General features: G+C 40.2%; 1 protein-coding gene across 3 annotated transcripts; it reads left to right on the top strand.

The window, feature by feature from the left end:
- Window positions 1-787: 787 nt before the first annotated feature.
- LOC124007111 (cytosolic purine 5'-nucleotidase-like) lies at window positions 788-12,730 on the top strand. Of its 3 annotated transcripts, XM_046317424.1 has the most exons (18): window positions 798-1,087; window positions 4,512-4,585; window positions 4,775-4,892; window positions 5,379-5,474; window positions 9,176-9,267; window positions 9,364-9,421; window positions 9,551-9,644; window positions 9,740-9,793; window positions 9,942-10,025; window positions 10,232-10,273; window positions 10,371-10,472; window positions 10,568-10,634; window positions 10,845-11,015; window positions 11,187-11,238; window positions 11,319-11,379; window positions 11,594-11,770; window positions 11,891-11,986; window positions 12,147-12,730. In XM_046317424.1, the coding sequence occupies exons 1-18, from the start codon at window positions 984-986 to the stop codon at window positions 12,189-12,191; spliced, it is 1,587 nt and encodes a 528-aa protein (XP_046173380.1). In that variant the 5' UTR covers window positions 798-983; the 3' UTR covers window positions 12,192-12,730. The 3 variants fall into 3 exon arrangements, 2 of the variants coding, with proteins under 2 accessions (XP_046173380.1, XP_046173381.1); XM_046317425.1 differs by lacking the exons at window positions 798-1,087; window positions 4,512-4,585 and adding an exon at window positions 5,104-5,257 and having other exon boundaries at window positions 4,783-4,892; XR_006833872.1 differs by lacking the exons at window positions 11,891-11,986; window positions 12,147-12,730 and having other exon boundaries at window positions 788-1,087; window positions 11,319-11,447; window positions 11,594-11,736.
- Window positions 12,731-25,073: the final 12,343 nt, after the last annotated feature.

Here is a 25,073-nt window from a genome sequence, read left to right as displayed (position 1 = left end):
TGGTGTTGGGTTCGTTTGCTGGTGACACTGTCAGGGATTTATATAGGATTCAAGTCACACTTAACCAGCATGGTTTCCACAGCATTCTGCAATGATACGCTATCTATCGCATCTGGTTTGTACTTAGTCTCTCTGTCATTTGTTTTTCAACAGCACAATGACCCAACACACCTCCATGCTGTGTAAGAGCTATTTGACCAAGAAGGAGTGTGATGGAGTGCTGCATCAGATGACCTGGTCTCCACGATCACCCGACCTCAACCCAATTGAGATGGTTTGGGATGAGTTGGACTGCAGAGTGAAGGAAAAGCAGCAATCAAATGCTCAGCAATCAAGACTGTTGGAAAAGCATTCCAAGTTAAGCTGGTTGAGAGAATGCCAAGCATGTGCAAACACTTTTTTTGGTTACTACATGATTCCATATGTTATTTCATAGTTTGTCTACACTAATATTCTACAATGTCGAAAATAGTACAAATAAAGAGAACCCTTGAATGAGTATGTGGACACACTTTTGACTTATACGCTATATATCCTAATGCAAACATAATTGCTTTAAAAGTATGAAGTCATGTATTTGTGTGTTGTTTTTGAAAATCTTTCAGCTTTGTTCAGATCTCAAAAAACATGGTATTTGCAATCTCGAGCCCAAACGCGCGTCGCCCTCTGCGTGTGTGGGGTTCTGATAACATTTTCTCTGTATTTTAAGCCAACTTTCAGTCAGCCGTACGTACGTGTGATCAATTCGTGGGCAAGATGCGTAGGTCCCAGAGGATCCACACCCACTTAACTATCGAGTCACGACGTTTATGAAGGGGAGTGGTTGTTGTTTACTGACGTGTAGGAAAACTCTTCATGAACACATCTGCATATTCTACAACTTTAAATGCCTCTACAGTTTGTAGGCTAATAGTGAGATGACAGCTAATGCTGAGGGGGAGAGTGGCATCTGATATGGGTAGCCGCTAGAGTGTGAAACGGCGATGACTATGGAGGTTCCGACTCGGATTGTGAGAAATCAACCTACTTCAGACCCGAGCGTTTCGCTTGATGTACCCATGCTGAAGAACAGGGACTATCAGCATAAGTGAGTTATTTAATGTAGCATAATATGCATTTCATTAGTGCCTAAAGAAAGTATTCAGACCTCTTGACCTTTTCCACATTTGTTACGTTACAGCCTTATTCTAAAATGGATTACATAAAACTATTTCCTCAGCAATCTACACACAATACCCCGTAATGACAACGCGAAAACAGGTTTTTATAAATGTTTACAAATTCAATAAAATAAACATACCTTATTTACATAAAAATTCAGACCCTTTGCTATGAGACTCGAAATTGAGCTCAGGTGCATCCTGTTTCCATTGATCATCCTTGATGTTTTTACAAGTTGATTGAAGTCCACCTGTGGTAAATTAAATTGATTGGACATGATTTGGAAAGGCACACCTGTCTATATAAGGTCCCACAGTTGACAGTGCATGTCAGAGCAAAAACCAAGCCATGAGGTCGAAGGAATTGTCCGTAGAGCGCAGAGACAGGATTGTGTCAAGGCACAGATCTGGGGAAGGGTACCGAAACATTTCTGCAGCATTGTAGGTGCTAAAGAACACAGTGGCCTCCATCATTATTAAATGGAAGAAGTTTGGAACCAGCAAGAGTCTTCCTAGAGCTGGCCGCCCGGCCAATCTGAGCAATGACAGAGGTCTGTCACTCTGACAGAGGTCTAGAGTTCCTCTGTGTAGATGGGAGAACCTTCCAGTAGGACGACCATCTCTGTAGCGCTCCACCAATTAGGCCTTTTATGGTAGAGTGGCCAGACGGAAGCCACTCCTCTGTAAAAGGCAGTTAACAGTTCGCTGGGAGTTTGCCAAAAGGCAACTAAAGACTCTGACTGTGAGAAACAAGATTTTCTGGTCTGATGAAATCAAGATTGAACTCTTTGTCCTGAATGCCAAGCGTCACATCTGGAGGAAACCTGGAACCATCCCTACGGTGAAGCATGGTGGTGGCAGCATCATGCTGTGGGGATGTAGGGACAGGGACAGGATGACTTATCAGGATCGTGGCAAAGATGAATGGATCAAAGTACAGAGATCCTTGATGAGAACCTCAGACTGGGGCAAAGGTTCACCTTCCAACAGGACAACAACCCTAAGCCCACCGCCAAGACAACGCAGGAGTGGCTTTGGGACAAGTCTCTGAATGTCCATGAGTGGCCCAGCCAGAGCCCGGACTTGAACCTGATCTAACATCTCTGGAGAGACCTGAATATAGCTGTGCACCAACACTCCCCATCCAACCTGACAGAGCTTGAGAGGATCTGCAGAGCGGAATGGGAGAAACTCCCCAAATACAGGTGTGCCAAGTTTGTAGCGTTATACCCAAGAAGACTCGAGGCTGTAATCGCTGACAATAAAGTACTAACTACAGGGTCTGAATACTTATGTAAATGTGATGTTTCAGTTATTTTGTATAAATTTGCAAAAAATACTAACAGTTTTTGCTTTGTTGTTATGGGTTTCTGTGTGTAGTTTGAGGGGGGATGACTTTAATCCATTTTAGAGTAAGGCTGTAACCTAACAAAATGTGGAGGAGGTTAAGGAGTCTGAATACTTTCCGAAGACAGTGTAAGGTACACCCATATATAATAATTTTCCAACGACTTGAAGAAAAATTATTGTAAACTTGGCCTAACTGGAGAAAACGTACTTACTATATTTTACATGAGCATTTTAAACTTGAGCACATTTTTGAAAATGTAGCCTACACTCAGTGGCTGATTTACCATTCGGAAGAAGAGGTAATTGCCTCAGGCATCAAGTCATCAAGGGTCTTTGTGAGCTGAGGAGGTTCCACTAGAGGTTCTGACAATGCACAGAGAGATCTGGTAGACATACTCTTACATTACCTGCTCTCATTGGAAGACGAGTGGAGATTTGGAATGGTAGTTCAGGGAGGCCTTCTCTTTCAGACCTAGAATGTAAGAATCACTTTTATGTTCTTCCTCCACATTATGGGACAGCTGTTTGTCTGTGACCTAAAGGAGAAGAGCATCTCAGGTCTTAAAAGTTTTCTAACCTTTATACAAATTCTCAGTTAATAAAGGTGTAAATCACACTTGGTCTAACACACTTGGAGACAATTCGATATCCTCTTACACCTGTGTTAGGTCGACTATTTCACCAATTACCGCCAGTGTCCACCATTCATAGGGTGCTTCAACCAGATATACTCTGTCAGTAACCTTGTTCATACATCCCAGGCACTCACTGTCTCCGAGTGATTGTTTGCTCACATGAGACTTCTTTAGCAACACACTTCCTGAACAGGAACTGTCAGGTGAATTATTAACAGCAACCCTGTATGATTGAGCTGGCTGCTGTTGGCAGGAGCTGGAGAGGGAAAGACAGGTGAGGTGTAGGCCATTCAGACAGGAGGGAAATGGGTCTCTCTCCCAGGATGTCACCGACAGAGGCTCCATATCACCTGGTGACACAGGAAACCCTTCTGTGGTTACCTTGTCAATCTGTCATGAATGACTGAACAGGATTAATCTCTCTTTAGCTAATTAAATGCTATGTTCGGGGAACAATAAATAACGGCAGGGCTAAAGGGCACTGGAGTTTTCTGAATACAGCAATCTATTTATCTCCTTTATTTAACACAATTTTTGTTTAACACATGGATTGTCTTATTACGTAGGCTATCCATTACTGAAATATAAACCTGTTCATGAAGAGGGGAGTTCTGTGTGGTAGATACTAGAGAACTGAAGTGACGTGTGAACTGTGCGACCACAGTTTCTGCTACGGCACCACTGACTACAGAGTTTGATCAAATGCAGAGTGGGCTCATTGAGTTGAATCATACATTTATCATGGTACGTGACTAATGGTATAAAGTCTCAATCTTTGCCAATACCATAAATAAATAAAAAAGCCATAACCTTCCTCTAGATTAACATAGCTGTCGGATACTCTTAGTGTGTCTAGCACATGTTGGCAGGTTCCACAACATATCCTACAACACTGTTGATATAGTGTTGTAGGATATGGAGCCCACTACGGCACTACCAAGTGATTTGACTGATTGTGTAGCTTAAGATATTCTTGAATGGTTGGTCCCCAAGAGTTTAGTTGGTGAGGCATATCCCAATTTCACCAGCCCCATTAAGCTCAAGTGGAATGATTTCCATGGTTTGGAGAAATATTAGACTAAATGGCTTTTAAAAATGAAATGACAACCAATTTGATGCTGAAGCAAGTTGAGTCAAAATGAGTTCTACTATTGAAGGTTGCAGCTGTCTTAGCCAACAGGTCAGATTTAGAGCTACATTCAACCCACACCATTCAGTCTTTATAAATGGCCCTTTTTACAGCTGATTGAGTATCCTGAAAAGCTTCTGCATACCCCATATCAGCTTCTCAACTGACCCATGTTTATGTCCTAGATAATCTCTTCAGAAACACCAACTGTCAGTCCTTTTTTCCCTTTGATTACAGGGTGTTCGTCAATAGAAGTGTAACATTGGAGAACATCAAATGCTATGGCTTTGACATGGACTACACTCTGGCAGGTAGGTTCATTTAGTAGCCCAGTACACTTACTCCAACAAAGAGATGTGCTTGTACTGGTAAAGGGCAACAAAAAAAGGCTAAAAATATGGAAATCTAGTAGCTGTGTCTCACAGATTTAAGTATATGAGCATACAAATATTGAAACAATTCCACTGATGAATGTACTGACAGTTTATGTGTGTGTGTAGCGTATAAGTCTCCTGACTATGAGGATCTAGGCTTTGAGCTGCTCAGAGACAGGCTGGTGTCTATAGGCTATCCCCATGAGCTACTGCGTTACAACTACGACCCCACCTTCCCCACTCGGTAAGTTCTCTCATTCTGTTGATCTCACACACATTTACATACTGTTTATGTTTACGTATGTTTAGTTTGGTAGTAAATAACGTGACCCGGTACTCACAAAGACCTCGGGTAGATGCAAACCATGGTTAGTTAGGATGGGACTCTTTATGGGCGTCTACTTATGAAATTACCCCTAACCATTCTTTTAAAAACCATTTGTGGCTCTGTGCAGTCTATTTTCCGTGTCCTTGGCCCAGGGTGACACTGCTGGAGACACATCTGACATTTTACAATTGAATCAGTACAAACAGACCTCCTGCAGAGACTTTCCCCAAAGGCCTGGTAACAGCATAACAAGATCGGTCAAAATAGAGGAGAAATAAAAAGTAACCTACTGATTTATATCAAGAACAACCACACATCTAAAATATATAATATTGCCCTCTCCAATCCATTCCTCTCTCTGCATAACTTTATTCATCCCAATCACTCCTCCCTCCTTTCTAGTGGCCTGGTGTTTGACACAATGTATGGGAACTTGCTGAAGGTGGACTCCAATGGAAACATTCTGCTGTGCAGTCATGGCTTCACATTTCTAAAAAGGTGAGTGCTTCCATCACAGAAAATACAATGTTGTGTGTGTGGTGATGACTTGTTCTGAGTATACTGTTTGTCATTTTGTAAAAGGTTGTCCTTGTGTCAGCTGTTGTAACGGATGTGAAACGGCTAGCTTAGTTAGCGGTGCACGCTAAATAGCATTTCAATCGGTTACGTCACTTGCTCTGAGACCTTGAAGTAATAGTTCCCCTTGCTCTGCTTTTGTGGAGCGATGGGTAACGATGCTTCGTGGGTGACTGTTGTTGATGTGTGCAGAAGGTCCCTGGTTCGCGCCCGGGTATGGGCGAGGGGACGGTTTAAAATTATACTGTTACATTGGTGCCGTGACCCGGATTACTGGTTGCTGCGGAAAAAGGAGGAAGGTCAAAAGGGGGGTGAGTGTAACGGATGTGAAACGGCTAGCTTATTTAGCGGTGCGCGCTAAATAGCGTTTCAATCGGTTACGTTACTTGCTCTGAGACCTTGAAGTAGTAGTTCCCCTTGCTCTGCAAGGGCCGCAGCTTTTGTGGAGTGATGGGTAACGATGCTTCGTGGGTGACTGTTGTTGATGTGTGCAGAGGGTCCCTGGTTCGCGCCCGGGTATGGGCGAGGGGACGGTTTAAAATTATACTGTTACACTGTCACTGAGAACATATCTGCCCAATTGCTTTACAAAGTAATCTAAGCGGGGAACATTTAACATTTTAGTCATTTGAGCACAGAGGTTCCCAATTTTTTTTTCCACTCAGGCCCACCTCCCAGCATTGGGGAACAGAGGATGTTGGAGACGGAAGAGAGCTTGATCCTGACCTTGGTCAGATCTAGCTGTGAGCATGTGTCTCAGTAGGCCTACATACTGCTGTTATATTCAGCCTTCAACATAAAACAGCCCCCATTGTCCTGATTCCTTCATGGAGGACTGACAAATGACTGCAAAATGCCCCCCAATAACTTGTGTTTCACAAACAACATGATACACTACAAGGTGTGCAGGAATGTTAAAAGGTTTTTCTAAACATTTAATTGGATGCAGAATAGCAGCACTGTTTTGGAGTCCTTCACTCTTCCAGTGTCTTACAATGGTGATGTAGCCAGCTCACTAATATTAAAAAGTATATTTATATCCAGCACCTGTTTCCATGGGATTTGCAAATGAATGTCTATGCGTGTGTTTAGGTGTGCGTTATTGCATGATTGTGTTCCTTTTGAGTTTGTGCTGTATGTAGGACTGTGTGTCTTTTTTTGTGAGACTTGATTATACTTCAGTTAGACATGTATTCAGAGGGAACTTGGGCCTGCCCATCCTCCATTCATAAATCAGGCTTTAGATGCCTTTGGGATCCCCTACCAGCAGCTAAGCTATCGAGAGGCTCCGGTTGCATTTCAATTCCACTCTATATCCACTGCATCTCTGCCTCATACTCTTACAGTGAGGCAGACAGTCGTGATGCTTCAATGGCGAATGCCTGTGGATGTTTCTATCTCCAGCTCTTGATCGAACTTCAACACACCTACAAAAGCTGCAATTGACAGAATCTAAACGTGTAAATGCTGGTATTTTCAAATGATGTCTTAACATAGTCATGAGACTCAAAGAGAGGTCTTGTCATTGATGGTGCTGGTGAGTTAAGTGCACTCTGGACGTTATCTGTTGGCTCAGTGGGTTCTCCCAGAATGACTCATCATCTGGAAACGCCCCAACAGCAACTGTTTGTTGTTATTGGGGAGGTTGTCAGACCGGGTGTGTACACAGTATGCATGTTTTTGTTAGAGGTCGACCGATTATGATTTTTCAACGCCGATACCGATTAATTTGCCGATTTAAAAAAATAAAATAATGATAATAATTGTATTTGTAATAATGACAATTACAACAATACTGAATGAACACTTATTTTAACTTAATATAATACATCAATAAAAATCCATTTAGCCTCAAATAAATAATGAAACATGTTCAATTTGTTTTAAATAATGCAAAAACAAAGTGTTGGAGAAGAAAGTAAAAGTGTAAAATGTGCCATGTAAAAAAGCTTAAAACGTTTAAGTTCCTTGCTCAGAACATGAGAACATATGAAAGCTGGTGGTTCCTTTCAACATGACACTTCAATATTCCAAGGTAAGAGGTTTTAGGTTGTAATTATAGTATTTATAGGACCATTTCTCTCTATACCATTTGTATTTCATATACCTTTAACTATTGGATGTTCTTATAGGCACTTTAGTATTGCCAGTGTAACAGTATAGCTTCCGTCTCTCTCCTCGCTCCTACTTGGGCTCGAACCAGGAACACATCGACAACAGCCACCCTTGAAGCAGCGTTACCCATGCAGAGCAAGGGGAACAACTACTCCAAGTCTCAGAGAGAGTGACGTTTGAAACGCTATTAGTGCTCACCCCGCTAACTAGCTAACTAGCTAGCCATTTGACATCGGTTACACCAGCCTAATCTCGAGAGTTGATAGGTGGGAAGTCATAAACAGCGCAATGCTTGAAGCACCATGAAGAGCTGCTGGAAAAACGCACAAAAGTGCTGTTTGAATGAATGCTTATGAGCCTGCTGGTGCCTACCATCGCTCAGTCAGACTGCTCTATCAAATATCAAATCATAGACTTAATTATAACATAATAACACACAGAAATACGAGCCTTTGGTCATTAATATGGTCGAATCCAGAAAATATAATTTAGAAAACAAAACGTTTATTATTTCAGTGAAATACAGAACCGTTCTGTATTTTATCTAACGGGTGGCATCCATAAGTCTAAATATTGCTGTTACATTGCACAACCTTCAATGTTATGTCATAATTACATAAAATTCTGGCAAATTAGTTCGCAATGAGCCAGGTGGCCCAAACGGTTGCATATACCCTGACTCTGCATGCAATGAACGCAAGAGAAGTGACACAATTTCACCTGGTTAATATTGCCTGCTAACCTGGATTTCTTTTAGCTATATATGCAGGTTTAAAAATCTATACTTCTGTGTATTGATTTTAAGAAAGGCATTGGTGTTTATGGTTAGGTACAGTCGTGCAACGATTCTGCTTTTTTCACTAATGCGCTTTTGTTAAATCATCCCCCTGCATTGCATCGATTATATGCAACGCAAGACATGCTAGATAAACTAGTAATATCATCAACCATGTGTAGTTAACTAGTGATTATGATTGATTGATTGTTTTTTTATAAGATAAGTTTAATGCTAGCTAGCAACTTACCGTGGCTTCTTACTGCATTCGCTTAACAAGCAGTCTCCTCGTGGAGTGCAATGAGAGGCTGGTGGTTAGAGCATTGGACTAGTTAACTGTAAGGTTGCAAGATTGAATCCCCGAGCTGACAAGGTAAAAATCTGTCGTTCTGCCCCTGAACAGGCAGTTAACCCACTGTTTCTAGGCCATCATTGAAAATAAGAATGCCTTCTTAACTGACTTGCCTAGTTAAATAAAGGTGTAAAATTTTATATATATATTTTTTTGCCAAATCGGTGTCCAAAAACTTGAAATCGGCCCTAATTAATCGGCCAACCTCTAGTTTTTGTCATGATACAGGTCTTTGTATGCGTCTGTGGTTACTTCGTAGGACCACCCATATGTATAATGTATGCATGCATGACTAAGTCGATTTGGAGAAAAGCGCCTGCTGAATGGTATATATTATTACTCTTAATTTGCTAGTTGTATGCATACTTTCCTTCTCTACAGGGACAAGATCCACGACTACTACCCCAACAACTTCATTCAGAGAGGCAACACTGACCGCTTCTATATCCTCAACACTCTCTTCAACCTTTCAGGTAGCTACAACAGTATTACTTTGTGTAGTTCTGTACAATCGTACTGCAAATAAAGTAATGGAGTAACTTTGTAACGCCCTCCTGCTCCTCCCACAGAGACGTATCTGTATGGCTGCCTTGTGGAACTCTTCACCAGATGTAGCAGATATGTAAAGTGAGTGGAGCTTTTTCTCCTCCCTCTTCTCCGTTGGCCCTTCCTTTTTCTTTACAGTTGTGAGAATAGTCAAATCATTCAAAATGAACAATGTGAACTGTCGTTTCTCTGCTTTTTTGTTTATCCAAGCTGCCAGAAAGGCTTCAAATATGGTGACTTGTTCATGTCATTCAGAAGTATGTTCCAGGATGTTCGAGATGCAATGGACTATGTTCATGATACGGTCAGCATTATACAGTACATACCGTGCCATCCCGACACATACACACATTACTGTCTATGTCTTTGTGTAAAGATGGACTCCTTTTTGTCACATAGGGCATTCTGAAGGAAAGCACTCTGAAGAATTTGGATAAATATGTCGTCAGAGATGTGAGTGAAAATAACTTTGAAACTCCCTCAATTGATTGCTATTCCATATTGGATAACCTTTATGGATACGGGATATTGTCAAAGTGCTTTGGACATAATTTCTCTATCCAGAGAAATTTCCCTCTCCTTTACTTCCTTCTCTTTACAGCCAAACTTGCCTGTTCTCCTGACTCGCATTAAGGAGGTGGCCAAAGTGTTCCTGGCGACCAACAGTGACTACAACTACACAGAGGTCAGATGTTAATGTTGCATGGTTTCATGGCACATGATGTCCATGTTATTCTATAAAGGATGTCCATTGTATTCAATACATGTCCATTCTATTCTATGCATGATGTCCATTCTATTCAATACACAATGTCAATTGTATTCAATAAATGTCCATTCTATTGTATTTTTTTTTTCATACGAAGGATGAGTCTTTGTTCTTTTCCTTAGGCTATCATGAAATACTTGCTCGAAACTCCACCAGGTGCCAAGGTTAGTCAAGGTGCCTCCAGTTTCAAATTAAGGAAAAAGGTTTTGGGGAACAAATGAATGAACAGTAATGAACGTTTCAATATTTTTTTCTTCTAAGAACCCAAAGAAACAGTGGCGTGCATTCTTTGACCTTGTCGTCGTGGATACCAGGAAGCCACTGTTCTTTGCAGAGGGAACTGTGCTGAGACAGGTGGACACAGTAAGGCCCTTTGACTCAGTATCACATGGTGTGTATAGAAAACATCCTTTAACACACCGCACAGTTAGATAAATGTTCTAATCTATCCAACATAGAACACAGGGAAGCTCCGCATCGGAACATACACTGGAGACCTCCAGCATGGAACAGTCTACTCTGGAGGTAAGCTGTTCCATTTTCCAATTGTTAAAAAAAAGGTCATATATTCTAGGAAGAGGGATGGAGAGTAAATGGGAAGATAGGAGAAAGGGATTAAGATGGGAGAGGAATAGTCACTTTCACCCATCTTGGTTTCAGTGGGTGTAACATCTCGTCAACTTTCCATCCTCTTATCTGTCCATTTCCCCCTCCAACTGTCTCTCCTCCCTGCAGGCTCCTCAGACATTGTATGTGAGCTGCTGGATGTGAAGGGGAAGGACATCCTTTATGTGGGGGACCACATCTTTGGGGACATCCTGAAGTCCAAGAAGAGGCAAGGTTGGAAGACCTTCCTGGTGGTGCCTGAACTGGCCAAGGAGTTGCAGGTGTGGACAGAGAAGAGTCGTAAGTACAAACATGGTCAACCCTCCTCTTCATGACCTCAGTGACCCTAACACTGACGTATCATATACCATACACAGACATCACATGACCACTTTGCAGACATTTTGTTAGGTCATGTAATCTTGAAGTTGAGGCCACCGTTTTGACGAGTGTTTCTCTTTTTTTCTCAAGATCTCTTTGAAGAGCTGAAGCGTCTTGATGTCTTTTTAGCTGAGTTGTACAAGTGAGTGGGCATTTCCTCTGTTCTATGAGTGACACTTGTCTAGTATTGCATTTGTTTGTCTGACTGGCCTTTCCCCTCAGGCACCTGGACAGTAGCTGTCGAGAGTGCCCAGACATCAGTGCTATTCAGACCAGGATCAAGGTAAACCATGCCCACTGACACACAATCCCTCTCTGAGAAATGCTCACATCCACAAACCATCCACCAAGGTAATGTTTTTATGTGCTTCCCAGGCATATTTATCTGAAATGTTATCATAATTACACCTGAGTGAGAATTTGCTTTTGTCTGGCTGTGTTTTTCAATGTGTGGCTAACTGCATGTTGTGACTATGCCTCTGTCTTGTGTCTTACAGGTGGTGACCTATAGGATGGATCTTTCCTACGGCCAGATGGGCAGCCTGCTGCGGAGTGGCTCAAGACAGACTCTGTTTGCCAGCCAGCTCATGCGTTACGCTGACCTGTACTCTTCCACCTGCATTAACCTGCTCCACTATCCCTTCAGTTACCTGTTCAGAGCCCAATCTGTCCTGGTGAGTTTCAGTTCAGATATGCATGTGATAATTAACAGGGACATGCATCTACTCTTTCATCAAATACCTTGCTGAAATTGCCATGAAAAAACATAGATTTCCCCCCCTGATGCTGTCCAGATGCCCCATGAGTCCTCTGTGGATCATCACCCCCTTAACTTCCCCTCACCTGAGTTCTCCGCTCTGGATCATGTCCAGAAGATATCTGAAGCCAAGGTATGACACTCATACCTACACTTGCAGCTATGTTATTTACAAATGGTGCGTTTTCTGTTGAAATAAACAGACTAGATTTAAGCCATGAAAAAGTATATCTTTGTTGTCTCTATCTTCATTGTCCATATTGATTTTAAAATATAGCCTTTCTTTTCTTTAGAGGGCGAGTGAAGAAGATAACACAGTGGAACTGACAGACACATAAGGATGTATTTACCAGAACAATTATTCTGTTTTTCCGACTGTTCCTCCATATCTCAAAAAAGGTGGCTGTGTGTTTTTTTTTGACTGCCAATTAATTCTATCTGCTTTTTAATAGAAACAATATAATCAAATGTATAGCGCCTCCTGCTGGAAGACAGTTTCTTAACTGTATGTCAAGGGGGAACACGTGGATATGTCTCTGATTATAGGTTGCTGTATAAGTTCATATTTTTTTATTATTAATCTGTTTTTGTGTGCTTGTCTATTTAACTACAATACTTTTACACGTCCTATTTGCAATGCTGATTTTGTTCCATGTGCAAATGTATATTAACTTCAATGAGCATGGAAACTGAAACATGCTCAGAGACCATTTAAATATCAAGTGTTTGTGGCGAATTATTATGCAGGTTGGCTCATGTAGCCTACGTTTAATAAGTATGTAACTAGCCCTGGGGTGCGTGACCATGGTTAGGTGGATTTATGAAAAAGGTTAATGTTATCAATCTGACAAAAAAACTAAAATAATTATGCTCTCTTGTTGGCTACTCTTCATACCCTACTTTGTATTAGAAGCCTACCCTAGCCTATGGGGGTTATGTAATTATCATCCTAAAGTTTAATAAACAAAATAATGAGTCCAAAACATGTATCCGTTATATAACGGCGAAACAAAATTACAGCGTAATTTCAACAATAATTTGAATGTAACGAGCAAGGCTCTTGAGGCGTACTGACTCCCTCTGCCCATTGGATGGCAGCAAATCGCTGTTCTCTGCCAAACACTTGCAACCCACTGTATGCAAAACTATGGGCGGGACATCATTTTTATAATTCAGACTTGCCACTGGGTGCACACTGGTTGAATCAAAGTTATTTCCACATAATTTCAATGAAATTACGTTGAACCACAGTGGAATAGACGTTGAATTGACGTCTGTGCTCAGTGGGCTGTAAACGCACTATAGGCTCAATGTGTTTCTTCCACATTCAAAGTCAATTACATGGAGCAAAAAGCCTTTACCCTCTAAAGCACTGGTCCATTGAAATGTGAAGTGAATAATACAATTGAATAAATCAAATAACAAGAATATTGAATGTTCAAGTAGGCATACCGCTTCATATTGAGGTGCAAGCGTGTGCTGCTGGCCCAATTGCACGTTTTTTTTTACTTGCCTCTCGCCAAATCGTAAAAAATCCGACATATGATTACTGCATTTCCTGTCACAATAATTTTCTTAAGGATTTGCTTTTGGTAATACAGATTCATAGGCAGCCATTTAAGCACATTACCATTTCGTGTTAATTGGCCTGTGACATTTATATTGCCTAGTAATCATTCTTTACGTTTTCAGCAGATTTAAGTTATTAATTTAACCAACCTTCAAATGATTAAACACATTTAGCCCTAGTTATAGGTTATTGCATACATGGCACACATGTAGTAACCGAGGCCTAACTGGTATTTACTGGTTGAAAACAAATGGCATACTCTCCTGATAGCCTTTTAACAGCAACAAGGTGGCCCCAAAGATGGGTGGTGTTCGGGAACACGGGCGCATAACGTGTCCTCGTTGTCTCCTCATTATTCCCGGGTTCTTTCTATAGAATAACCAATCTCTAGTTAGCCTTGAGTATAGTGACTATAGCTACACAATATTTAATTGCATATACATTCCTTTTCAAAAAAGAACTGTCAATGTGGCCTTTACAAGTACACCTTAAAATTAATTATGAATGATTATTTAACTTTACATGAAGAACAATTTCAATGATTCGTCAAATTATTCAGATTCAATGTAATAACTCCCCATATCCCAAATAATGACTTAAAGGAAAGGAAGTCGGAGATCTAAAGAAAGGTTCTATCACTATGACAACAGTTCATATTAATCTAATGATTCAATTGTTGCAGTTTTATTTTTTAAAATCAAATAAACATAGGCAATCCCATGCTAACAGAGCAGACCAACACAAAACTCTGATTAAAACATTTTATTTACGACACACAACACATGCACTCACTCAAAAGCATCACTTTTAACATTCTGAGACTTAACATTAACAACTTGTTTTTTAATGAATCATTTGGAGTACATTGTGTCTCACACAGCCTCTGTATGACTAGCTAATTAACTAATTCATTTATCCTCTGCAGTTAAAGGGGTATAGTAGGGGTTGCCTGCCCCACACAAGTGGTGCTCCCAAGTACTAACCTGTTGGATTCAGTGCAGGACGCTCAGTGTTCTACCCAGTCAGGTATGACTGCAGACGCACCACCATCCTGCATTCCAGGATTTCCCAGAAAGCATTGCAAGCAAGCCTCAACAGGTCACATTCTTCACTCTGGGGGAATTTCGCACAGTCAAGTGGCTGAGATAGATCTGCTCCAACTTACTAATACTGTCTGACTTCAATTCAATGTGAAATCAAATCAATGATCAACTAATATCTTGTCCCTCCCTCAAGCTAACAGTCCCTTTTCCATTGACAAAGCCTGGGAAAGTAGCTGCAGAAACACCAAATAGGCTCAGTGACAGAAAAGTCATAAAAGGAATTAATGAGGTTTTGTTTTTTAAATAGAAAGATAGAAATAACAGTGGGCAGACATTACACTGATCAAGGTGCTTACTCTTGAGATATTCTCCAACACTAAAATTTTTTCTCTGTACCATTAAGAAATGGTTGACTCTTCCACTGAAAGTGAATTGCATTTGGCAGTTGACTGTTTGCTTAAACATACATTTGATTTAGTTATGAGCAAAAAAAATACTTGAGTTTATGATTTTGAAGCATAACAATTTGCTGATGACACTCACAACCAACTTTCCTAGCAGTCTGATCCTTTTGAAGGTCTCTCAGATGAGAGCCCCCCCCCACACACACAGGAGCGCTCCCTGAGCCCCCATCCCAGCTCACCCCATCCCCCAGCATACACTGAACAGGACCTGCCTCCCTGCATTCCTCCAGAACACTCCCCTCCCCCACCGACCTGCCTGCCACCACAAAGGATGCTCAAACACACACACACACACACACACACACACACACCAATTCTCCCCTATTTAACATTTTCTCATTTACTTTGGGGAATCTTAACATGTGGGTACACAACAACATACTTTTACTAAGTTACTGTATACTACTTTCGAAACCAGCTTTAAGACACAAAAAGTAAAGCCTTCAAGAGATATTTTTAAAAGGTGAGATATTTTAGAAAACAAATAATTTAAATACGAAGTAAATACACCAAATGTATTGTCTTGCTTTTAACTACATTTAAATATTATCAGTCAGTATTTTGTAAGTGATTTATTTCCTAATGTATACAGCTATGCTGTACATAGATGTTTTATTTGCCACTATAACTACGTGGAAAATATATTTTTGTCCACACACTTAAATTAGGATACTTGAGTGGGGTAAATAAAACTTTTTACTGTGCTACACAGGCTACTTTTAGTTGATCCTGTTCTCAGTAAAGCACACTGTGGCCACATGTCTATAGTTCAGGTGATTACTATTGGTTTATGAATGACTTCTAATACTTCTGAAACGCCGACATCGAAATCAATAAAACTATTCCTGTCTCTCCCACCATCCCCTTACCACCAATTCAGAAAGAGCTGAGGCCAAATGCTATGACAATACTATTGCACTGCTAGAATGAATGATACAGTAGTGCAACATTGTCAAAGCAGCTGACCTCAGCATGTCAGCACGTGGACAGCCATTCTCAGTTGCCAATAGAAGAGAACCAGCTAAAGCTGAACCACTTTTACATAAGCAGCAATGTGTAGCTTACATTTCCATTAATAGTTTGGACATTACTTGGGTGGTTAGATTAACCACAAAATATCATCTACATTCAAATCTAACTGTTTTTCAGATACCTGGACACTGCAACGGTCAAATGATGGTGCCTGTAAAATACTGTCTAATTGTCTTGTATCATGTGGGCACAATAATATAAATCAAAACTATAAAGCTGTACTGACTAAACATCGTCTGACAGTGGCTCAACTTAAGAAACATCAGTCTTTGTAAAGAAGTTATTAAGGAGCCTTGTATTTAGTGTTCCTGTAGCTTCACACACAGCCACATGTGTAGGCCCCTCCTATGTATTGCCTGTCAACTCAGAGGGGTTAAGACAGAGGGAGGTGTAGGTCTCCGTTTCATCAGCCAATGCCCTTTTAATATTGCACTGCTCATCTCAATACCCAGTAGTACAATAGAAAAGGGGCAATGGACGACAACATGGACACCATCAGCCTCATCTGAAGCTAGCAGTGCTTCTTACTCCAATCCTGTTCCTCCATGACCCTGTCAAACAAGCACCGGCTGATCAACTCTGACCTGTAAATCACTGACCCAATGTAAAAACAAGAATAGGCTACTACTCTATACCTTCATGTTGATTTGTAACTTCACAGAATATACAGTGTTAAGAGAGACTCATTATAGTTAACACCAAGTAGTCCAGGAAATGCAGCAATTTGAAAAAGGAAAATAATCAATGTTATCAATAAGTATAGTTTGTGGAGACAACTCAGAAAAAAACATGCACTTTTGCTGACAAATATTATCAAGTTGACTACCTGCCCTCTTTCGCAAACAATTTTTTAAAGGAGGCTATTTTTACCAGAAGTTGAAAGCATCATTATCACATACAGATAAAGTATCTTAATTTAATCACCCCTTTGCAAGGAGAACGTTCCTGCAATGCAGGAAATGTAAAACTTGTCGTAAAAAGGCTTCTGAAGTTTTTAATTTACATTTTGATATTTCATACTTGATTTTCCCTTACGAAAAATGTATCAACCTTTACAAAAATGTCCATTAATTACAATCCACATAATAATTCACATTCCCTGTTGCTGCAGGATTATTTTCTTGCTGTAGAAAACTGGCTCAAATTAAGATCCTACATATGTAGACTTAACATGAACTATTTTAATTAATTTCCCTTTAGTACAAAATATGCAAATATTTTTCGATCATCTAATTATTCTATATAGGTTGAATTGTGACTATATCATTTTAAGAGGCAACATGAAAAAGGGACGTTTTTCTTCACACTCAACTGAAAGAAGAATGGTCTTCCAAGAATCATGACTAGTTCTAATGAAATGTATTCTAATTCTGAGAACAGGGGGACATGTTGCTACTGTGCAACATTTTCATTTGACTTTGTACTCATAAATTAATCTGAAACATGTATTATTTGTTCACTTTAGACTTAACTCAACAACCAGCCCTTTATTATGCCTATATTTTGTATTACATGTGCAACAAAATAGAAATCAGAGGTAGGCAGTTTAAAAGTTAATTAAACATGTACCAAATATTAAAGAATATCATTGGTCGGCAATTCAGGCGAAAACCTTTGAACATTGCATTTCGCTCAACTCAAACTCATCTACAGCAGCTTGTGAATAGCCTACCTTCAGGCCCTATAATATAATACACGTGTTAATACATAACAAGTCAAATGAAAACTATGGAAAATGGCTAAATTAATAGCCTTTAACCGAGCCTACGTTTGTTGCACCCCAGTTGTCCCCATGCATTACAATGACATAATTCATATATTTCACATAGGCCTAATACCAACAGAAAGAGCACAAACTTGTCAACGAACCTTTTTGTTTTTCTAGAGCTTTCAACTTCTATATCAATAGGCTAATTATCAGTAGCAGCAGGAATTGACACAATCTGCAAACCAATAGTGACAGCTCTCTCACTACCACGCAGACGACTTGTTACATTGTAGCCTGCATTGACTAAGCACAATCCATGATAGTGAATGTCCCTCGCAATTCTTATATCCATAAAATAATAAATGATACATCGATTTAGGACTAAACATGCATTTTTCCTGGTTAATCCAGCATTACGGAATCACAAACTGGTCGAATCTTGTGGAGGGAGCCCTTCCTTGCCCAGTCTTTAAAGCAAGGTCCTGATGCGCAAGAAAATTATAAGTCTTTCTTGATTTTTTTCTTCCCTTAATTATATAAAAAAACATTTCGATCTCCACCCTTCCCAACTTCCCAGTTTCGCCCTGAGCTCCCGCCATTTCCACCCAATGCTACTCACACAGAGGACCCCCCAAATTCATGAATGGTAGGCTACCTAGCCAAGGGAGGGACAATCAATCCGTTAGGCAAAAAAGGAAAAGAAGGAAAAGTTAACCAAAAAATATAGGGACAAACCCCACTATTAGCCACGCCTATGTGTCCGCTACATTTGCAATTCTCCCCGTAATTTCCAAACGCCTTAGTATAAACTAATTTCTCTCGCGCTTGTAGATAAAATAGCAAATCTTTCATGCACAACCGCACGACCTCCCAGATCCAGACTCCATTTTTGACTACTTGACATTCAGAGCCTGCCGGAGCAAATTCCTCGTTTGCATGCCTTCTACTGATTGGCTTCTTCTTGCGCTAGTCTTTGCCATATGATAAGCCATTGGTTTAGTTTCGGGGTGTTCAACGTTTTTATCGGTTCCTGGATTGGTCACATACAAGGAGCGCCACAGCCTGTACGGAAGGCATGATTAAGTATCTTCCATTCACAAATTTCTCATCACCATTACTTTTCAGTATGCGGTTACTCTATCCACCTTTTCGAGCGTTAAAGTCGCGCACGCGTTGAAAAAAGGGTTTATAACAGGAATGGACAATGGCATCGCCTAATGTTTATAATTATGCTTGTAGATGTTATTACTACAATTTGAACATCACCTCTAAGACTAGCTTTAGGACATAAATTAAGCTAAACCACACTCAATATGTGAATAAACTAGCCTAGCCAACAAACAGTTATTTGTGATTAAATAAATAACCTCATATTTAAATGTTATGATTATTTTTTTGTCAGAGATATAGCTAGCTGTAGATATGTGGATATAAACTACATGTTATGCCCATCTAATTGCCTAGATTTAGCTAATGATACTTGACTCCTACACACTTTTGCACACCCAGCCATGCCACTTAAATAAGCGCATTATACATTTGGCAATTCTTAAAACACCCAAAAGAGTATGGCTAATTTGAACTCAAAATGGTGACTGTTTTCTCCAATAGTGATGACTGTTGAATTGCTATAGGTTTTGGGCTCTGGGGCTGATTTATAACTGTGGAGTGGACCAGTGGGGGCGGTTCCACTAGGCACTGGAACCCTTGCAAAGTTTTGATTGACGCCTGGAGGAGGGTAGCGGGCTGTGAAATCGGGCATTCCTGACCAGGGGAGCTGAAATAATGGTATTGTCCAGTGGGAGAGGGCGCACTTTTCACCCTCCACCCCACCCAACTCTGAAGGGATCTGATTGTGCAGCCAATCAGCAATTAAAATAAAATAAATGAAGGCGGTGCATGATGAATTCAGAGGGATACAGAGGTTTAGAGGAGGCCAGGGATGCTCTCCGTCTGTTGGTTTACACGCTGCCATTAAACACCACAGAAGGGGAGTTATTTGTCTCAATGTCTCTCTCTTTCTCACTCATCTCGCTCTATAAAGCAACAGGCTACTGAATGTCTCCTCCACCACTCCTTAGTTCAACAGAAATAGTCAGATCAAAATGTTTTCTATATGCAAAGAGGAACACATAAAATAGTCATGAACATTGATTAATGCTCCCAATATAGACTTTGAAGAGTTTGTAAAAGATGCCACTCAAAAACATTTCTTGATAGCAAGTCTCTGTTGCCCCCCAGAACTCATTCCTCCCACTTTGACCCTGCCCTAAAAGCACTGCTGGTTGACTTAACTTCACCCAACTTTGAACCTAAATCCAATGACATGGTAACATTAGAAAAATGAGGTTGATCTGAAGTCTGTGCCCGGTGGGTGGCTTGGTGTGGGATGTAGCTAGTGTCAGTATCAGTAATGTAGACCAAAGAGCTCATTACAAATGATCACTACCATCAGTTTGGTTCAAGGTTGAAAACGGACACAGAACCTGAAAAGAAAAACATCTTCCTTTTTATAGTTGAAGCAATTCTACACTGATGCATCAGATCAGTCTATAAAAGAGAATAGAGGGGAAGCTAAAGGAATTGAAAGGTGTTGAAGTATTTGACAAGATACTCACCAATTTGAAGTAACTGTTTATTAGCCTCACTGATTAACTTTATTGCTGGTCCGAGAGAGACATGCCATGGATGGCAAATAAGATGTATTGATGGGAACATATTTGTGGAACTTTATTTGTGGAACTGCATTTATGGATTCCTAAGGGGAACCATAAACCTTTCTTTGGGAGAGAAAAGAGCAGGACAGAGAATGATTTTAGTATTGAGGGAAAAATGTATCCCAGTTTTAGAATAAGAGAAACTTTCGTGTATCATCCTAATAGTATTCAGAATATCCACTGCATACATTCTAAGAAGGATTTAGACAATAAAGAATAAGCATCTGTTCTATCCTCTGTTAAATTGTACCAAGGAGTTAGACTAGACGACAACCACCTCTTTAGGCAAGAAGGTTTGTCCAATGAGGGTCTGGCAGTATCTAATCCCTCCACTTTAACTATCAACTCAGGAACAGACTCAACAGTGTCTCAGCTTCAACAGAAGCCTTGTACATAGAAGATATTACTTGCATTGAAATTGGTTTAATGACTCCAATATAAACTTTTAAGCATTAAGTGTTTCTTGTCATCAAATCTCAACGTAAACCAATTTATTATAAACATTCAAAAAGTTGATTTACTATATCATTTATGTTAGCCTAAATATAATAATTACCACGTGATATCAACATTGTTTATCAAAATGGCAGAAGCTGGAGTTTGTGGCACTAACAAAACAAGATTAGAGCGCTAATGTATTATAATAAAACCAATTCATAATAATTAGGTGGGTGCTTATTTGTCCTATTTCACACATGTACAACTGTGTATTATATGCATGTGTGAATTTGAATTATATATATATATTTTTTTGCATATCCCAACACCCTTGGAAAGTGGGGTGACGGCCAGGGGTCTTGTTCATTTTGATTATTATGTCAACTGTCCTTCGTGTTATTGTCCTTATCATTATATTCAAAATACTTAAGGAATCGAATAATATATTTGTATAATTAACTGACTTATAATTAAATGAACTTATTTGTGGCAGAATACCACTGATATAATAATGTATTTGTATAGTCTTGTACAGGTTTTCAAGCAAGATATGTTCTGTTCTTCCTGTGCAAAGTGGGAACTTTAAAATTATTTTGTAAGATTCATTGTCTGCTCTTTGCTATTACATCTTTAGCTCGTCAACAGAACTGCATTTGTTATAAATGTATACGGATTTCGTTCATGTGATCCAGAATGAAACGTTTCATTTAAACTCCTTGATGTGATGAGAACATCTTTAGTAAGATGCTTTGAGTACTTTCATTGAAAACAACAATATGCCTCTTTTGATGTAAAGTTTAACTCAAAACACACTTCAAGAGAGACCGAACTCACTTTGTTTTTTTGGAAGGGCAATTGTATTTGATTGAAAAGGAATATCCTTCCCAAAATAATAGATATTAAATATTTTAAGATAACGAAACAAGTGTTTTCCAACATGGCACAGGGTTTCTGAGGTGTATTTCTTTACAACTAAAACTAAATAATTACCCAAGTGTTTATTTTCAAAAGGCAGATCTAGAATAAAACTTGTAATTGATCATTTCTATTTTCAATATTTGGCCAATGTACTGTTCCAACAGATGTTGAAAAACATATTCAAGGTTTAATGTAGACTGTATGGCAAATATTTGCCAAGTGTCTGTCTTAAATGCTTGGTGACATCATGGATAGAAATTCCCTGCTATTTGTGCATTACAAATAGAAGGAATTGGGAATAAAATCACCTACCCAGTTTTAGTTGTTGTCTTATATCTGTACAGTTCGATACATTGAAATTATATCTTGATGAACTTGACCTATTATGGTAATGGATTTATTAGAAAATAAAGATATCCAAGCCAATAATTTACAGCAGGTCTGGAGAGTGTGAATCCTGAAACATATTGTGCAATAATCAGCCAGTCCCGTTTCAATGCTTTGATTCTAAACTGTGAGGTCTCATGGGGGCTGAGAGGATCCTTTTAAACATGAGTTATTGTTCCCTATTTTTTTTTTCAAACTCCCTTCCTCAGAAAATGTACCTCCCTTCTCCCTCTGCCCTTTAACCTCTCCCAACCCCCATCTACCGTCTCTCTTCAGATTCCCTCTCATCAGGAGAAAAGGCAAACAACTGTGATGGATAGTCATTGATAATTTCCCACCAAAAAAGGTTAATGGATTCATGTGTGTGGGGGTGGGGTGTTCACCATCTTTTCTCACACAGAGCGTAGACCCCACCTCTAGTACTTCGAGTAGACATTCCAGCTGTGTGGGTGGCACTGCCTTTTACAGCATCTCCAACCACCACATGGAGAGGTTCTGAAGCTCAGCAACACAGAAAACACCTACCTCTGTTTCACCAGGCGATTGGGAGTGTTGATTTGTAACGTAGTTATGGTTGAACAGTGAAGTTGGACGGGAAGCGTTTGGGCAGTGTTAATGTTCAAAAGTTCATAAAACTGACTAATTGACCAAAGGATAGATAATTTGTCAACAGGAGTAACGAGCAATGCGAGTGATTACTTATTGTTTAGTCAATCCCATTGCATTTGTATCAAAGCAGAAGATGGACATTATACAAGTAATTTTAATCAATAGATTGTAAATGTAATTTATTTTACTGTAATGGTTTGAACAATAAGGAAATGTTTTGTAACATACACCAGATAGGTGCAGTGAAATGTGTTTTACAGGGTCAGCCATAGTAGTACGGCACGCCTTGCTCAAGTGCACATCATTTTGCTCGGGTATGCAAACCAGCGACCTTTCGGTTACTGGCCCAACGCTCTAACCGCTAGGCTACCTGCCACCCCAAATAGAACAGCTCCAAGTTTAAAATCCCTCTACCCTGTTGCCAAAAAAAAAATCACCAATGGATTGTTGAAGTCTTGTAAGAATGGTATTTTACAAATAAGTAAAACAGCCAACACACCCTATAGCTCTTTGGTGTACACCAAGACTGTTTTCCTTCCGCTGGGTAACCGTTTGGAGCAGAGTCCAAAGGATGAAAACTCAACCCCATTAACTGAACTTCAGAGGAATTCTTCACTTTAGATGGGGAATGCACTTAGGGTCAGAGGGCAAAGGGCCAGAAGGGAATCCACCCACGCCCAGGCAGGCTAACCTGATTTAAACAAGCCTGGAATGCCAGGCGTGGAGGGGACGTGAAGAAACCTCTGCCATTTGAATGGGTCACGACCAGCACATGCATGCAAACTTTTATAGTAGGCTATACCAGAGTTGCGTTCTAACAACCATTGTTGTAGGTTTACTCTTGTACCGGAATTTGCAAAAGTTATGGTAAAGGCAGACAAGACAAATGTTATTACTGAACAATAAACATGTTGTCATTGAGTATCTTGTTCATCATTCTGTTTTTGACCATAAGTTAACATGAGTGATGTCATTGTCAAAACATGTCTTCTTGGTAGATTGAAAATAATGATTTGGCTGAGAACCTTACTCAAGAGTAAATCAGTTCAATCTACTCAGTGGTTGGCTTGTTCTTGGCCTGCACTTGTACCGGTCTTATGTGAAAGGGACCTCTTCACACAGAACCCTACATTCCAATGGTGGGTTGACTTCTTATTTTAGGACACCCAGCTTGGCGAACTGTGTTCCAGATGCCCTGCTACAATCCCCATGGCCCCGGTGGAATCCTGCCACCTCAGGGCCCTGTAACTGGGGAGAAACCATTGGATGCTCTGGCCAATACGTGACGAGGGGCGGACCCTGAAAATTCAACAGCCCGTCTGTCTCTCTTTCTGCCTTGACCTCACTGACCCTTCCCCACCCCCAATGTCCTGGAAGCCCTCTCCCTCCCTGCCCCCTACCACCACATCTCACTCTTTCAGTATGGTCTCTCTCCCTCTCCCACCAGTAGCCTACTCCCTCTACCTCTGTCAAATGGTACAGAATTCTTCACCAAATTCACTAGGTGTGATAGCCTTTGTAGTAACTGTCAGAAGTGGGCAGATTGGCTGTGGTTTCAGTAACAAATATTTAGCTTTACATTTCAGCCAGGGGACTGTAATGATAGACGTGTCTTTGGTTAATTCAACCTCAATGTGCACACTGCCCACCACCATCATATTCAGATCTTGGCCAAATTCATTTACAAACAGATTTTCTATAGACAAATTGCAACTTTCCCATTTAGGAAGACAAGTGTAACCGGAACAGTGGTGACTCAGCGGTTTTGCCACCCATCGCAACTCTGGTCCAGTGGCCTTTCACACTGTGCTCTATAAATCCCTTACTCAGCATCTTTGGTGCGACTAGGCAGCCATTTTCCCACAGAAGCTTAAGGCTCCTCCATGCTATAGCTTCCATCAATCCTTTGACATGCAACGGATTCTCTGGTTGACCTAGACTGGAGAATGAAAGAGCAGAAAAGCATCTTTAGAAAATAGAATGATACTCACCAATTCTGTCAGATGATCCACAGGGGTAAAAAAATACTGTACCTTACAGCTTCTTAAAAGGGAAAGCCTTTCAGATCAATGGACACATACAAACCACCTGGTACAACCCAGAACACCCATTTCACCATACAGTGCTTTAAAACCGACACATAGCAGACAAGTTCTGCAGTGTTCAAAGTGAAAATATCAGAATTAATGTTTTTTTGGGAGGGGTGGAGTTTAAAAATGGGAAGGGCCACTGCATCTCAAACTAATGCGCTTGTGGGAGCCCAAGCAAATTCTTTGTGAAGCATATACATAATTTGTTGTAATTCACATGCTGTGTGTATGAGGGAGCTATTCA

This window comes from Oncorhynchus gorbuscha, linkage group LG20 (assembly GCF_021184085.1).
Source record: "Oncorhynchus gorbuscha isolate QuinsamMale2020 ecotype Even-year linkage group LG20, OgorEven_v1.0, whole genome shotgun sequence".
NCBI lineage: Eukaryota > Metazoa > Chordata > Actinopteri > Salmoniformes > Salmonidae > Oncorhynchus > Oncorhynchus gorbuscha.
This window is presented reverse-complemented; position numbering and strand designations above follow the sequence as displayed.

Bases quoted from the DNA above. Each gene is read 5' to 3' on its own strand.
- LOC124007111 (XM_046317424.1), top strand. From the start codon at position 984: ATGACTATGGAGGTTCCGACTCGGATTGTGAGAAATCAACCTACTTCA. The intron at 5,475-9,175 runs GTGAGTGCTTCC...CCTTCTCTACAG, and splicing joins GGCTTCACATTTCTAAAAAG to GGACAAGATCCACGACTACT. The intron at 11,380-11,593 runs GTAAACCATGCC...TGTGTCTTACAG, and splicing joins CTATTCAGACCAGGATCAAG to GTGGTGACCTATAGGATGGA.